The sequence below is a fragment of the Vombatus ursinus genome, unplaced genomic scaffold (genome assembly GCF_900497805.2).
Source record: "Vombatus ursinus unplaced genomic scaffold, bare-nosed wombat genome assembly UNPS02014945.1, whole genome shotgun sequence".
NCBI classification, from domain to species: Eukaryota; Metazoa; Chordata; class Mammalia; order Diprotodontia; family Vombatidae; genus Vombatus; species Vombatus ursinus.
The window spans coordinates 26,151,560-26,165,717 of NW_020954723.1; the positions used below are offsets into that span (position 1 = coordinate 26,151,560).

Below are 14,158 nucleotides of genomic sequence, written 5' to 3' on the forward strand. Positions count from 1 at the left end.
ATTCTTCAAGCAGAATGCCAGTTTCCAACGGCAGATATATTTGGTACGATAGCTGAGAAATTCATTATAGAATGTTAACTCTGCAAAGCACCACAGAAATCTAGTCCGACCATCTCATTTTACAGATAGTTTTATGAGTGGCAGAGCTAAGACATAAACTTAAGACTCCCAATCTAATGCTCCTACCTGTATTCTATCATGTCATTCAGAAAGGTGTCTAGTGAGCAATTAAATCAGAGCATGGGGAGTTAAATGTATCAAGAAGTATTCCTATTAAACCATGTTAACCTACCTAATGAATTTTATTTCTTCATTCTAAAGATATTTTGGTCTAGTTGTACAATGCAAAACCTAAATACCTTTCACTGGACAACAAGAAAGAAACAGTAATATTTGTTTTGACTACATATTTGTTAAGAGTTTCTCACCCTACCACCAAAAAGAAAAAACTGGGAGGTAAGGTTAGAGGATAGAAAAATAAAATTTTTGTTGATTGAAAAAAATAAAAAAACCACAAAAATTCTTACTTTCCAAAACATTTTCTATTAAGACCACCAAAAGCTTGTCAGGTAGGAGAAATGAAGTGACTTTCTAAAGGTCATACAGTTAATTCTTGATACTTATACATTAGCTACAAGACACAGATGAACTGTAAGCTCTGAGGGCAGGTATACATCTTTGGATCCCCACCCAGTGGAGAAAGTGAGCTTGCTGGGGGAAAAAATTATCACGGTTTATGTATGACTGCATGTTAAAATTAGATTAAAGCTTAATCTTCCTTCAGTTACATTTTAAATTACAAATAGAACATTTAAAAGATACTAGGGTCTCTAAAGAGCAGCATAACAGCAACACGTTCACAGTCTCTCTCTTAGGATGTATTACTTTCTGGAAAAGTTCACAGATGTTGCCACATATTGGTTTCTATTTGAAAGCAGCACTTAACCTTGACCCTAAATTCTGGTGGTATGTTCTACCGGCATTGGCAGTAGCCATTCACCACCACAGCTGATTAGCTTCCAGCTATCATTTCTCAATGAAAGTTGAAGGATATCAATTTGGGGTAGGGAGGGAGAGAACAAGCATTTATTAAGTGCCTACCATGTGCCAAGCACTGTGCTAAGCACTTTGCAAATATTTTCTTATTTGATCTTCACAGCCCTGTGAGGTAGGTGCAATTATTATCCTCATTTTATAGTTGAGGATACTGAGGCAGACAGAGGTTAAGTGTCCAGGGTCAATAAATTTGATTCAACAAATGTTTAAAACCTATTATGTACAATCACAGGGCCAAGTACTAAGGATACAATGATTAAAATATCCTTATTCTGAAAAAAATATTTTGCTTGAAAGTGAAAATTTGACTGACTGCTGAAAATTATAAAGACAACTATCTGAACTATCAATAGTTTAAATCAAAAGCAATAGTGCAGTTTTTCTTTAAAAAAAAAAAGCAGTGTTTCACTTATATTTTTAACCATCTTCCACTGCCATTTCAATGGGCATCTTAATCCCATAGAATTCATCACTTTTTAAATGAATTTGATTCACATATTAACTTAATTCTTAATATCAAGGTATAGACTTTTGCTTGGCTAATTAGGCAAACGTGTCATTTACACTCTGACCCAGCAATCCTACTCTTGGGTTTATATGAACATATGAGGAACACTATAAACAGTAAGAAAAAAAAACCTATTTACATGAAAATATTTATAGTAGTAGTATATCTAAAAGCAAAAATGGGAAATTCTTATATGCATGGCTGAATAAATTGTGGTACATATGTAAAATACCATCATTGTACCACATGGAATGGCAAATACGAAGAACTCAGAGAAACATGGGAAGACTTGTATGAAGTAATGCAGAACAGACAAAGCAGAAGAAAAGTTGCAGCCACACTAGCCTGCTAACTATTCCTCAGCCTCTGTCTTCTATCTCCTTGTTTGGCATAGGCTCGTTCTCTGACAAGCACTCTATCCACTTTCTTCTCTCAGAATTTCTTGTTCCTTGAAGGCTTAAACTCAAGTGCTACCTCCTAACCAAATCCTTTCCCACCAGTTTGGGATCTCACCTGTTTTGTTCTCGCCTCCCTAAAATTAGCCTGTATTTGCTTGTGTACAGATTGAAAACCACATTCTCCTTCCAATGTACGCTCCTTGAGGGCAAGGACTTGTTCTGCTTTTATCTTTGTATCTTCAGACCCTAGTATTGCCTGGCAAACAGAAGGCACTAAATAAACCATTTGTGGAATGGAACTGAGATAAAGAATATAGCTAGTAGCATGGCACAGTGGCTCAGAGGTCAGAGGACTTGAGTTTAAATCTCACTTCTGACATTTACTACCTGTGTGAATTCAAGGAAGTCATAATCTCCCTGGACCTCAGGGTTTCCACATTTGTAAAATGAGGAGGAGGCTAGACTAGATAATCTGAGATATCTTCCAGATTGAGATCTATGGTCCTGTGATCATACACAATTACTACTAATAACTAGATATTAAGGAAGGCAACAAATCCGAGATCAAAAACAGTGGGCAAGGGGCAGCTAAGAGGCACAGTGGATAGAGCACCGGCGTTGGAGTCAGGAGGACCTGAATTCAAACCTGGCCTTAGACACATAACACTTACTAGCTATGTGACCTTGGGCAAGTCACTTAATCCCAATTGCCTCATCCAAAAAACAAAAACAAAAATACAAAAAACAGTGGGCAAACTTGGTACTAACTTATATAGCCTACACTCTCCATATATGGAATGTGAGTCTATTATAGGGTAAAGTTTGATTCATTATCAGTAACAATCACTTCAATATTGTTACTTTTAAATGTTTGGGGGATTGTATCATTGAGGATTCAACTGGAAATATATGAGATGGAGGAATTGTGGGAATGTGTTAAAACAACATCTATTAAATTTTTTTAAAAAATGCTTCTTAAGAAATTGCATATTTAAAATGTTTTTAGATGCCAAACCAGGGAGAGGAAAAAGGGTATTGGTGACAAAACCCAAGGTATGCAGAAAGGCAACTACTCTTGGAAATATAGTATAACCTAACTAGAAGCAGTGTAACTGTTTCACAGCACCCTCATGTGGAATTACACAACTATGATAAAAATCTATGAAGTGATGAATGCATGGTCTAATTAGGAAGACAACCCAGGAAGTCCCATCTATTTACGGGAAACTGCATGCATGTTTCTCTGGAAGCTGTGTGAAATAAAATTATATACAATACCAGTCATAAAAGCATATTAAATGATATTTAAAAATCAACCTCTAAATAGGTTTCTCTTAGTGTTGACATTTTTAGAAAGACTTTTCTTATTAAGTTTATATCTAAAACTTTTTCAGAGGTATGTACTGTCAGTTTTAAAAATCCTAGATCCTTCATGTTTTTCATATATGTACAGTTTTTCTTCCCACTCCCAATTCGCTATATGAAGTTGACGTTTCTCGAAGGGCAATATACAGTAAGTGTGGAAGGGAAAGATAAATATACCTTGAATAAAATGATACAGATAAAAATCAGATTTAAATAGGGAAAACACAACAAGATCTCTTAAATCTACTAGAATAAAATTTGAAATTGACAATATTGGGCCAATGAACTAGAAACAATTCTCCAATATTATGTCTAAAGAAATGTTAACTATGTTAAGGGAGCATGGATGTACCTATTACAGTTTCTACCACTGAAATGGGATAAAGGTTGAAGAAAGAACAGACAGGAAAAGAGCCCCTTTCTAGAGATCTTTGTAATTAACAAATAATATTGGATTTCTTCCCTAAGTTTTCACCTTAGGAAATCAGAATTTAAAACATTATGACAACAAAGGCATTTCCACACATGTAAAGGAGGTCCATCCAAAACAAGGTATTGCTTCCATCTTTCCTAAATACCCATAAAATATTCATGAAAACCTCACAAAAACTCATCCCATATTTTCAAATTAAAGTTTTCTAGTCTGCACCACACAATTATAACATGATGCCATTTATTTAACAAGACTCTGAAAGAATCTGAGTCCCCAGATCAAATATATACATTTTTTAATATTCGAAATATTTACATGGTGGAACCTTTTCACGTTTCCATTTGTTAAGAACAGTGTTTTCAAATGTCCCCTCAAGATGAAAGAAATCTAGTAACATAGGGTCACAGTTAAGCTTTTCTAAACAGGTCAACCTGTTTTGCTCCCTGGTAAAGTTCTGTCCTACAGTAAAAACAGCCCATGGTACGTCTTTATGCACATCATCAGAATTTTAACCTGGATATGTAGAGGTAAAACAAAGTCTCCATTTATGTATACATATATATATATATTATTTTTTAAAAAAGTTAAGCCATACAGTTTTCTTACAATTTAAGGGGAAAAAAAAATCAAGAGTGGTCAAAAAATGCCTAAATGGATGACAAATTGTTTTCTAAACTGTTACGTCCAAATCTATTAATGTTTTCTCCTACTTCTCCCAATGTTGAAATTGGCTTTTTTTTTAAAAGAAAAACATTTCTTGAAAGAATTTTTTTCTTTAAAAAGAAATTCTTCTTAAAAGATGAGAGGTTGTTACAAGGAGATACTAAATGGAGCTATAATAGTTAAAGCCAATGAATGTAAAAAATAATGTGCTCTAGAAATTAATGATCAGCCTAAAGAAATGTAAAAAGCTCTGCATGACTCATTCTCCCTTAAGAGAAAAGCTGAAGGAGCCAGCTAAACAGGGGAACCCCATCCTGTTCAACAGAATGCTGCACCATAACAAAATCCCATGCACTGGGACACTGACAATTCAATTGTCCAAGACATTTAGGTTGGCACAATATCACTACTTTCCCTTTAGGATCCTGAATCATGAAATGTTTAAGGCAGCTGCCCCTAAGACAAATGAGGGGGGAAAAAAAAGAAGACGTTCATACATTCACTCACACTCATACACACACACAGCTTAAGGAAGAGTGGGTTGCCCACTTGACACATTCTTACATTCTAATTTAAATTCTATACCTTAAACAGGACTTGCCATTTCTGATCAGTTTTTAAATTAAAAAGGGCAGGGTTGGGGGTGGGAAATAAAAGATGGCTGATACTCTTGCAATAAAAAATGATTATCTTGGTTTTCTAACTGGTACAATTCAACATTAAGTGCAATTTTGCAAAAGAACCAGGGAGTCATTTTAATATTTACAAGGACAAATTAGCAGAACAAGATTATCAGAGAGGCGTTGTACAGTAGCTGCAGCTTATAAAACATACCAGTAATTGTACCTGGTGAGTTATAAAGAGAACCAATGTAGGATTCAGATAACTCCATAACCGAGGGAGAACAGAAGGGTCTTAACAGAGCAGAGGACCAAAAAATTTTTCACATTTTTCTACATTAAAAAAAAATTACAGATTTCACAAGTGTCTTTGAGGACAGATAAAATTCAAAGTCCTTTGAATGGCGGAAAAGGGGAAAAAATTTGAAATGGAACCTAAATGTAAAAACAGTTTTACTTCACAAGACCAATTTTCTTGGCTTCTGTTTCATATATCAATAATCTCCACATTTTGACTATAAAAACTTCTGCTTCTTCATCTAGTACCTACAGGAGAGAAAAAAACAATTTTTGATTAAAACAAATAATCACAACCATCTTCAATAGTAATAACCAGCACAGGTAATTTTAATGGCCAAATCTGAAGGAATATGCACTGAAATGTTTTATTTGCAGCTATAACTTAGAGGGAAAACTGCCTAAGGGAAACTTAATACCAAAATATATGTGAGGCAGGATCTCTCCACATATGGTACTTTAATACTTCACTACTTTTATCTATAATCTCATCCCTGTGGGGTACTCCTTCCATTAGACACAAACTGCAACTCATTTATAACTTAATAAATGGTCATTGATAGTGGTGTGACCCCAAAATTCATTACCCTGTGGCCAACCTAGCAAGGACACTCTTTTATCTAAACTCTTTTAAGTTCAGGCAAGGGACATCCTCTTTCCAACTTGGTAGGACCTGCCAGAGCCTAAGCTCTGGTGTCACAGCCTATGAGAACTTCATCATGTCATAGGGTTTACACACATTCTAGTAAATTACTAAAAAAAAAACAAAAACAAAACAAAAAACATAAACAAAAACAAAACAAAAAAAAACCCAATAATGACAACTTTTAAAATTTTTTTTGGCTAGACAATGGGGTTAAGTGACTTGCCCAGGGTCACACAGCTAGTAAGTGTTACATGTCTGAGGCTGGATTTGAACTCAGGTCCTCCTAACTCCAGGGCTGGTGCTCTATCCACTGCGCCACCTAGCTGCCCCCAAGTCATTTCTTTTTTTTTTCTTCTTTTTAGGCAATTGGGGTTAAGTGACTTGTCCAGGGTCACACAGCTAGTAAGTGTCAAGTGTTTGGTCTGAGGCCGGATTTGAACTCAAGTCCTTCTGATTTCAGACTTTTTACCTTAAGTTATCAATTTTATCAGCAAAAGCGTCTTTTCCTACCTGGTCAAAAGAGATTCTTTTTAAAAAAATTATACTGTCAACCTGCTGACTTTTACTACTTAAGTTGAGAATGAAATTCATACTACAGAAAATGCCAAGCTTACATAAGCAGATAATATAGCCAAAGGTCAGTTTAACAAACCAGAAATGGAGATAATATAGCAAATTAAGTCCTCAGATAAGATCAACCCCTTTTTTTTGTTTATAGTTCAACATCTTCCCTTTTCAAAACAACTTTTGCTAGATGTTATGAAAAGACAAATGTGACAGAACTCAGTATTTTTTTTCCCTCTACCAGAATACTGAGCAATAAGATAGTCAAAGGCAAGCTGAAGAGATAACACATACTCAGAAAAAATGAATAAATGAGTACTGACTGAACTATATCAGCCTAAAACTATTTTGTGCATATCATTGCATGACACTACTCAAAAATTTCATGAACTGAAGGGCACCAACTGTAGCAGTAATTTGATTAGGCTTTATATCAAACAGATGACTAACACTAAGAAAAAAGAAATCCCTGACTACAGTATTGTGCAATGATGCTTGAGGCAAATCTTCAAGCACCTTAAAAAGAAAGCTTCTTTGATACAACATGTGTCAACAATCAGTGAAATTCATTATGTACATGATGTTCAAAGATGCAAATTTTGTGATACCAATGAAATGGGGAAAAACAGGACATTTATTGATAAGGAAATCCAACTTACCATGGCAACATCATCTAATATACTTTGTGGTGAACTATGAGCCATAACCTGAAAGAAACAAAAAACCTTTAGTCTGAAAACTTTGAGAGGGAAAAGACAATAATAATATTAGTGATTTTAAGAAAATCTCTAAAATAATTTAAATGGTTATCAACTGTATTTAAGGAAACTTTGTAGTATTTGATTTTATGCCCAGAACCCCACACCTCTTTATCTGATTCTAGGCCGGGGCTTAACGGTGCTATAGTTAATATTCATGCAGGAAAATATCCATCATGAATATACTTCATATCAAGAAGTTTTTAGATATGACTTATGAACACTTAGCATTCCTTGAAATGCCACTTAGAATAACATTTTAAAAACATAAGTTTAAATTTAAGTATTTTGAAAATATTTAAAACAAATGAAATACATTATTCATAAGAAAGTCAAGTTCTTAAAACCTCCACCTGAACAAAATGGAGGAAAAGAAAAATGTTCAAGTCATAAGCTCTGGGAAATCCCCAAGTGGGGATGTGGTGCTTAAGTAATTAACAGATGGTAATTTTTTTTTAAAAAAACAAGTTCAGAGGTATCTACTTTAATCAAAACAAAAAACCAATAGCGGCAACATAATACAGTAGAAAGAGGATGGGTCTAGACTTAGGATCCTAAGACTGACATTTTTACTACCCCATATTGAGCAGATCTCACATTACTAAGAGATTTTCTCTGTATCAAGTTCAAATGTTCCACTAATTTTACTTCTGCAAGATAGGCACTGGAACTGGAATCTAAAGATCTAGGTTTCAGTCCTAGCTCTACTGTCACAGAGATATAAGAACTTGTGGCAAATTCCTTAACCTCTGAAGGTCAATGTCCTAATTTATAAAATAGGTATATACTTGTAATTAACTACACATCACCCAGTAGTTGGGAGAGCCAAGTAAGATAATATATGTAAAACACTATGTAACTATAAAGCCTTATATCAATTCAAGTAGTTATCATAAGTGTATTTTAATACACATCACAAAAATAACTTCATTTTACTCATCTTTTTTATGCCACAGTACCAACAGATGAAAATAAAATCCAGGCTTGCTCCATCCTGATCTCATTATCTAAACAGGCAGATGGAAAAATAAATAGTATTTTTCCTCTATGCTATTAGTCACAGTCTTAGAGGAATATGCTGCTTATTGTAGTAACTACATCTTGTTAACGCAAAACAAAACTTGCTTATTAACACTTAGCACAGTGCCCGGCATGTAGCAGATGCTTAATAAATGTTTATTGACTGATTAATTCAGCAAAACCACTACCAAGTATATATCCCAAAGAGATGGGAAAAGAGAAAAAGGACCCATATGTACAAAAATATTTTGAGCAGTTCTTTTTGGGGTGGGCAAAGTACTGGAAACTAAGGGGGTGTCTATCAAGTGAAGAATAGCCAAACAAATTATCATTTATGAATGTACTATTATTGTGCTGTAAGAAATAATGAAGGGGTCAGTTTCAGAGAAACCTAGGAAGATTTACATGAACTGATTCATAATGAACTGAGCAGAACCAGGAAAACAACTGATACATAACAACACTGTGAAGCCAAAACAACACAGAAAGATTTGGGAACTCTGATCAATACAATGACTGACCATGATTCCAAAGGACTCATAATGAAACATGCTACCCCTCTCCTGACAAAGGAGTGATGGACTCAGGATGCAAACTGAGATACAGATGTATATATACATACATATTTATATTTCTGACATGGCCAAAGCAGGAATTTGTTTTGCTTGACTATGCATATTTGTTGCAAGTATTTTGTTTTTATTTCTTTTTCAATGGGGGTAAGGTATAGGGGAGAGAAAGGGAGGTTTTTGTTAAATAAATTTTTTTTAGAAAAAATAATAAAACTTGTCTGAAAAAAGAGAATAGTTGTACCCTTAATCAGATGCTTTGCAACAGAGGACCCAAAAAATTTTTGTGGTGAAAAATCACTTTGTTTCTTAACTGCAGGTGGAAACTATACCTCCATGTCTCAACAACATTCCAGCAAGCAAGGGCAGTAGATCTAGACAATGCTGTAATCAATCACACACTGCTTCCTGCTTCTCACCATCACACAAGAAGAAGAAGAAGGGGTAGGGCAGCTTCCAACCATCCTGCTCTCTTTAATCCTTGGGTGCACATGCATTTTTTGAGTGAGCTGGTGGGGGTTAGTGGCCAAAATAAGGCTAGAGAAGGCTTGCGTGGTCCATTGGTATTGCTATCAAATGCCTTGTTTCGGCACAGTGATGACCCTGAGATCTCAGAGGCAGAGCACAACCTTGGGCAGGTCCAACTGAACTTGAAAATGCAGCCGGTTAAGCTCATGAATTTCTATTCATCACCGGGTTAACTGCAAGGTGATCAGTTTTTCAGCTAGAGCAATTCTTAAAGACCATCTACAAAATCCAAGACGGTCCACCTTAGATCTTTGGAGTCTTGATATGAGAAAGAAAGAGTAAAACACTAACCTTAGAACAAACAAAATCAACTAACGTGGCTTCTTCTTCACCTATATATTCTATGATTTTCTTATTAATCCATGGTCTAATTCGACGTTCCATTAATGTCTGCATTAGAAAAAGATAAATGTTTATTTGAATTGCTTCAACATTTTTATCTTCAATATACCATTTATTACAGATTAAATGTTAGTATATGGGACTACAAGAAAAATAGTAACTCACTGGGTCTCAGGCTAAAATATATCATTTGCATTCAACTATATTAAAATACTAAAATTGTAAATAACTTGCTTATAGCTAATTGTGACCTATAAACCTAGCTTTTAACAAGAATGTGGGGGAAAAGGGAAGAGAATAAATCATCTTACAAAACTAGTAATACACTTTACTATCATTTTCCTTAATGATATTGTGAAAGTCAAATATTACTCATAGAGGACCTTGCTCCAGCCCATCAATGACTGCCCATTAAAAGCAAAAGTAAGCCTTGGGGAACTGTTCCGTTCTCCTGCCTCAACCTGCACTCACCAGTTCCTTCCCTGCCCCCAACACCTACTCTCAGCTGGATGCTTTCCCCTGATCCATGGCACCTTCACTGGAGGTGGTGCAGAGCCGTAGCCTCAGTGACTGGTTGTGAACTAATACCCTGGCATTGCTCCTTTCCTTGGCCTTTCCATCTGCCATGAAGCTGAAGTCTCCTTAATAATACTTCCTCCCCTAATTAGAATGTGAACTCTTTGAGAAAAAGGACTGCCCTCACTTTTCAATTTGTATCCCCAGTTCTTGGCATGGAGCAAGCACTTAATACACATTTTTTCATTCCATTCCATCCTTGACCCTCTCATCTAATTTGTGAGAACAAATACAGATGTGCATATAAACTTCTCCTTCACAAGTTGTGGAAAGACTCTTGAGAAGCTAAAGTACCACCAGAGACTTTTTTATCTGACCACCATCCTCACAAACATACAGTTAGTGTAATATATGTGAACTATGCGATCTTCTCTACAAATACTATTAATCAAAATCAAAAGAGCTTGACTGATCAAAGCGAGACATAAGCTTAATAAAATTTTAAAATTACAACTCACAGAATCTACAATAGACCAATCGAGGGGATATGCAAAGAGCTCAGGTTTAGCCGTTGGGATTTTCTCAATGAGACTTTTGATATGTTTGCGCTTTTCTTCTGTGTTAACAGTGCCTTTGGTGGAACTTTTATCATCTTCACCATAATCTAAAGGAACCAGTTTCCTTTTCCGGGGCACATCATCACTGTCTTCATCTTCAAATTTGTTGAAGACACTATCCACAGGGAGTTTCTTTCTCTTTACAGCATTAGGTTGGCCAGGACTATTAGAAGCACCTAAAGTAAAAGGATGATTTAGTAATCCTCCAGGAAAAACACTTCCAGTTATTATTTTATTTATAACTTGTTATTCCTGAACAGCAACACATATTATCACAGCCTGTCACAATTCTCACAGACAGATCCAAATACAGCAGGGCTGTGACATAGATCCCTGTGGCCATCAGGAAAAGCCCATGCACCCCTTCTCAGATAGTTTTCAAACAGAAAGAATACATAAGATTACAAAGGAAGCCAATTATATCAAAATATTTAAAACACCAAATTCAGAGACCCCAGGTTAAGCCCTGCTCTTGGGAGAAAACTTACTATTCACAAGTCCTAAATAATTATAATTTCTCAGAGTTTGATAGAGATGCCCAAGTAAAACTATGAAAATAGTGAACTAGAAAAACATTTTGCCAATGCACTTAAAAACCAATTAACCACCTCCAATTAATTTTTTAGCCTAGGGTAAATTTAGAGGTGGCCACTGATACATTTAACTTCTTTGATTCTGAAAGACCAAAAAGAATCCCAACATACCCAGCTTAAGACTTAATCCTATTTTTGGCCTGTGTTCCTCAGGTTGCTGTTGATCAGGGGAGTTTTCATGGGGGATGATAATACCGCAGGGAGATTCATCCCCAGGAGTATTGGGGGTTGCATTGCCACTAGCAGATGAAACTGATGGGGCTGAGCTGATGGGCCGCAAGGTTGGCTTAAGACAAGGTTTTTGCTCTGGCTCCTCCTCTTCTTCCATGGGCTCTTCTCGTTTTTCTTCTTTCTCTTGCTTTTCTTCTTCTTCTTCCTCAGACTCTGGCTCCTGCTTTATTTGTGGTTGCCTGCGCCTTTCAGCTTCTTGTTCCATCTATAACCAAGTAAAAACTGGATTAACGTGAATGAACTGCAACAGAACGGAATTCAAATTCTCTTCTTCCTCCAAACAATGGAATATCTGAGGCAAGACTTTAAAAAAAGTAATCACTTTCTGAATTAGATAATCTGAGAATACTCACTCTGCACAAGGAGCTATGCAAGCACTGCACAAAATGTTATAAAGCATAAAGTACCTATTTTAATATGGTACTTTGAAAGGAAAACAAAGCAATTATGTTTTCAAACTTTCATTTAGAAAATTAACGGGGAAAATGACCAAAAGTATTAAGTTCAGTGTATAATAGGACATCTCAACTGAACTATCCATGATCAGTTCTTGCTTACCAAGGATCTAGAGTTACCAGAGTAAAACAGATATGCTGAGTGACTGTCAGATAAAAATAAATCATATTATCAGTACAAAACCTGATAAAAATGATTTATAGGAACCCTAAAGGTATAACAAATAAATATATCCCAAGAATATAGCAGAATCCTTTCAAAATTTCTCTGCAAAATCACCTAAACGGAACTATTTTTGTGGATAATGTAAATTTTTTAAAGCCAATTTTTACAAATGGAAACTTCTTTTAACTTAGTTTTTAGAAACACTTAGACATGAAAGAAAGACTCAGTAACCTCAATTTCCTCATCTGTAAAATAAGCTATATAACAGTTTAATTATCTCAGAGGGGAAGTACTTTGTAAGTCTTAAAATGATGCAGAATGAGTTCTTATAATTATTGCAAAGAATGCAACCTGAGTCATTGCTGTTAACCAGAAACTGAATTCTATCTTAGTTGATTTCACTTAGCGAGGAACATTTAAAACATATTATCTTTTCTCAAATGTTCCAGTTTATTTCTTACTCTTTGCAGTTCTGCATCTGGGTCTGGATGTCCTTCTGCCAGAAGACGCTGTCTTATTTCTTCTAATTCCTCCTTTTCTCTCTTCCTATCTCGCTCATCTGCTTCCATTTCTTTCTCCCTGTCACGCAATCTTTTCTGAAGTGCACTACCCCTATAAAAGAGAAGAATCTCAATGCATTAGTTGTTTTTCTTCCAAAGCTAATAAGCAAATAGTGGAAAGAATGTTTCCAAATAATCCTATTTTCCAAAGATAAACAAAAGCTATATTCCTGACAACAAGGGCCACAGTTTAAAAGTTCTCTGATATCTCCTAAAATATCGAGATGAGTCTCAACACATATTAATACTCATTCATTGACAAGCACCATCAAGAATATTATTTCTTCTAAGCTATAATAGAACAAATAAGCCAATCTGATTTTTAGAAAGCAACAACTAGTATGGTTTTCAGTCATCAGTGAAAGAGGGGCCATTTCTCAACTTTCCTTTGGCTCTAAGGCAGAACACCAATAGTACGAAAATAATCAGTAGTTTTGAATAGCCTACAACCTTAAATTGACAGCATTCTTATTATTAATAGAGTCCCCACAACCTTACTTGAATGATGAAGCTTTTCTTCTTGGGACTACTCCCAGAAGAAACTGGCTATGCAGCAGAAAATGGAAACAGTGGATAACAGAATAGTTACCCAAATCTTGTAATACCATTCCGGGCTTTGTTCTGGTTCTACTCTTGACTACCATGGACAACATTACTACATCGGTAATGTGATGAACATCAAACTCAAATGCATCATACAATTACAGATTACAATCTATACTGTTCTGTTTGCTATGATGAACAGTAATCAAGTTAAGAGTGTCAAAAAGTCTGCCACCTTCCTCCTTTCATGAGAGGAGAGAGATCATGGGTGTGTAATTGCATACAATGTCAGAGATGCCCCTGGAGGTGTCAGAAAGTAATGTAAAAACCAAAAGGCATCAACAAAACATGTTAAGAAATATTTCAAATACAATGAATTATAGGTTGGAAGGCTGGCTGTCAATGCTACACAGAAAGAAGTCCCCTAATGTTTTATGGGCAGGGGTAATTACGATCCTGTTTCAGGCTCCACAGGCAGGCAACAGTTTTCCATATGGTTCCTAAGATCAGATTTTTCAAAACCTTTGTATCAGGTCTGTATAAATCCCTAGGTTTCCCTGGGAAAACAAAGCTCATTTTTATTAATTGTTAAGTAGTTGAAAGCATAATGCTTATTCAAGAAGGTTACTTACCTATAATATTTAGGATCATCTCTGTCATCATCATAATCTTCCAAGAATTCTTTTAGTCGTTTGGCTTCTTTTGCCTTC

At 35.5% G+C, this 14,158-nt stretch overlaps 1 protein-coding gene across 5 annotated transcripts in view; it reads right to left on the reverse strand.

The window, feature by feature from the left end:
* Positions 1–3,983: 3,983 nt before the first annotated feature.
* The window catches only part of RBM25 (RNA binding motif protein 25), a 46,644-nt gene continuing 36,469 nt past the window's right edge, over positions 3,984–14,158 (reverse strand). For all 5 annotated transcript variants that reach the window (XM_027844729.1, XM_027844726.1, XM_027844727.1 and 2 more), the window contains 7 exons: positions 14,081–14,154; positions 12,807–12,957; positions 11,605–11,929; positions 10,802–11,076; positions 9,717–9,815; positions 7,210–7,257; positions 3,984–5,589 (listed from right to left, as the gene is read on the reverse strand). In XM_027844729.1, coding sequence (XP_027700530.1) covers positions 5,497–5,589; positions 7,210–7,257; positions 9,717–9,815; positions 10,802–11,076; positions 11,605–11,929; positions 12,807–12,957; positions 14,081–14,154 — 1,065 coding nt within the window. In that variant the 3' untranslated portion in view covers positions 3,984–5,496. The remainder of the gene's footprint in view (positions 5,590–7,209; positions 7,258–9,716; positions 9,816–10,801; positions 11,077–11,604; positions 11,930–12,806; positions 12,958–14,080; positions 14,155–14,158) is intronic.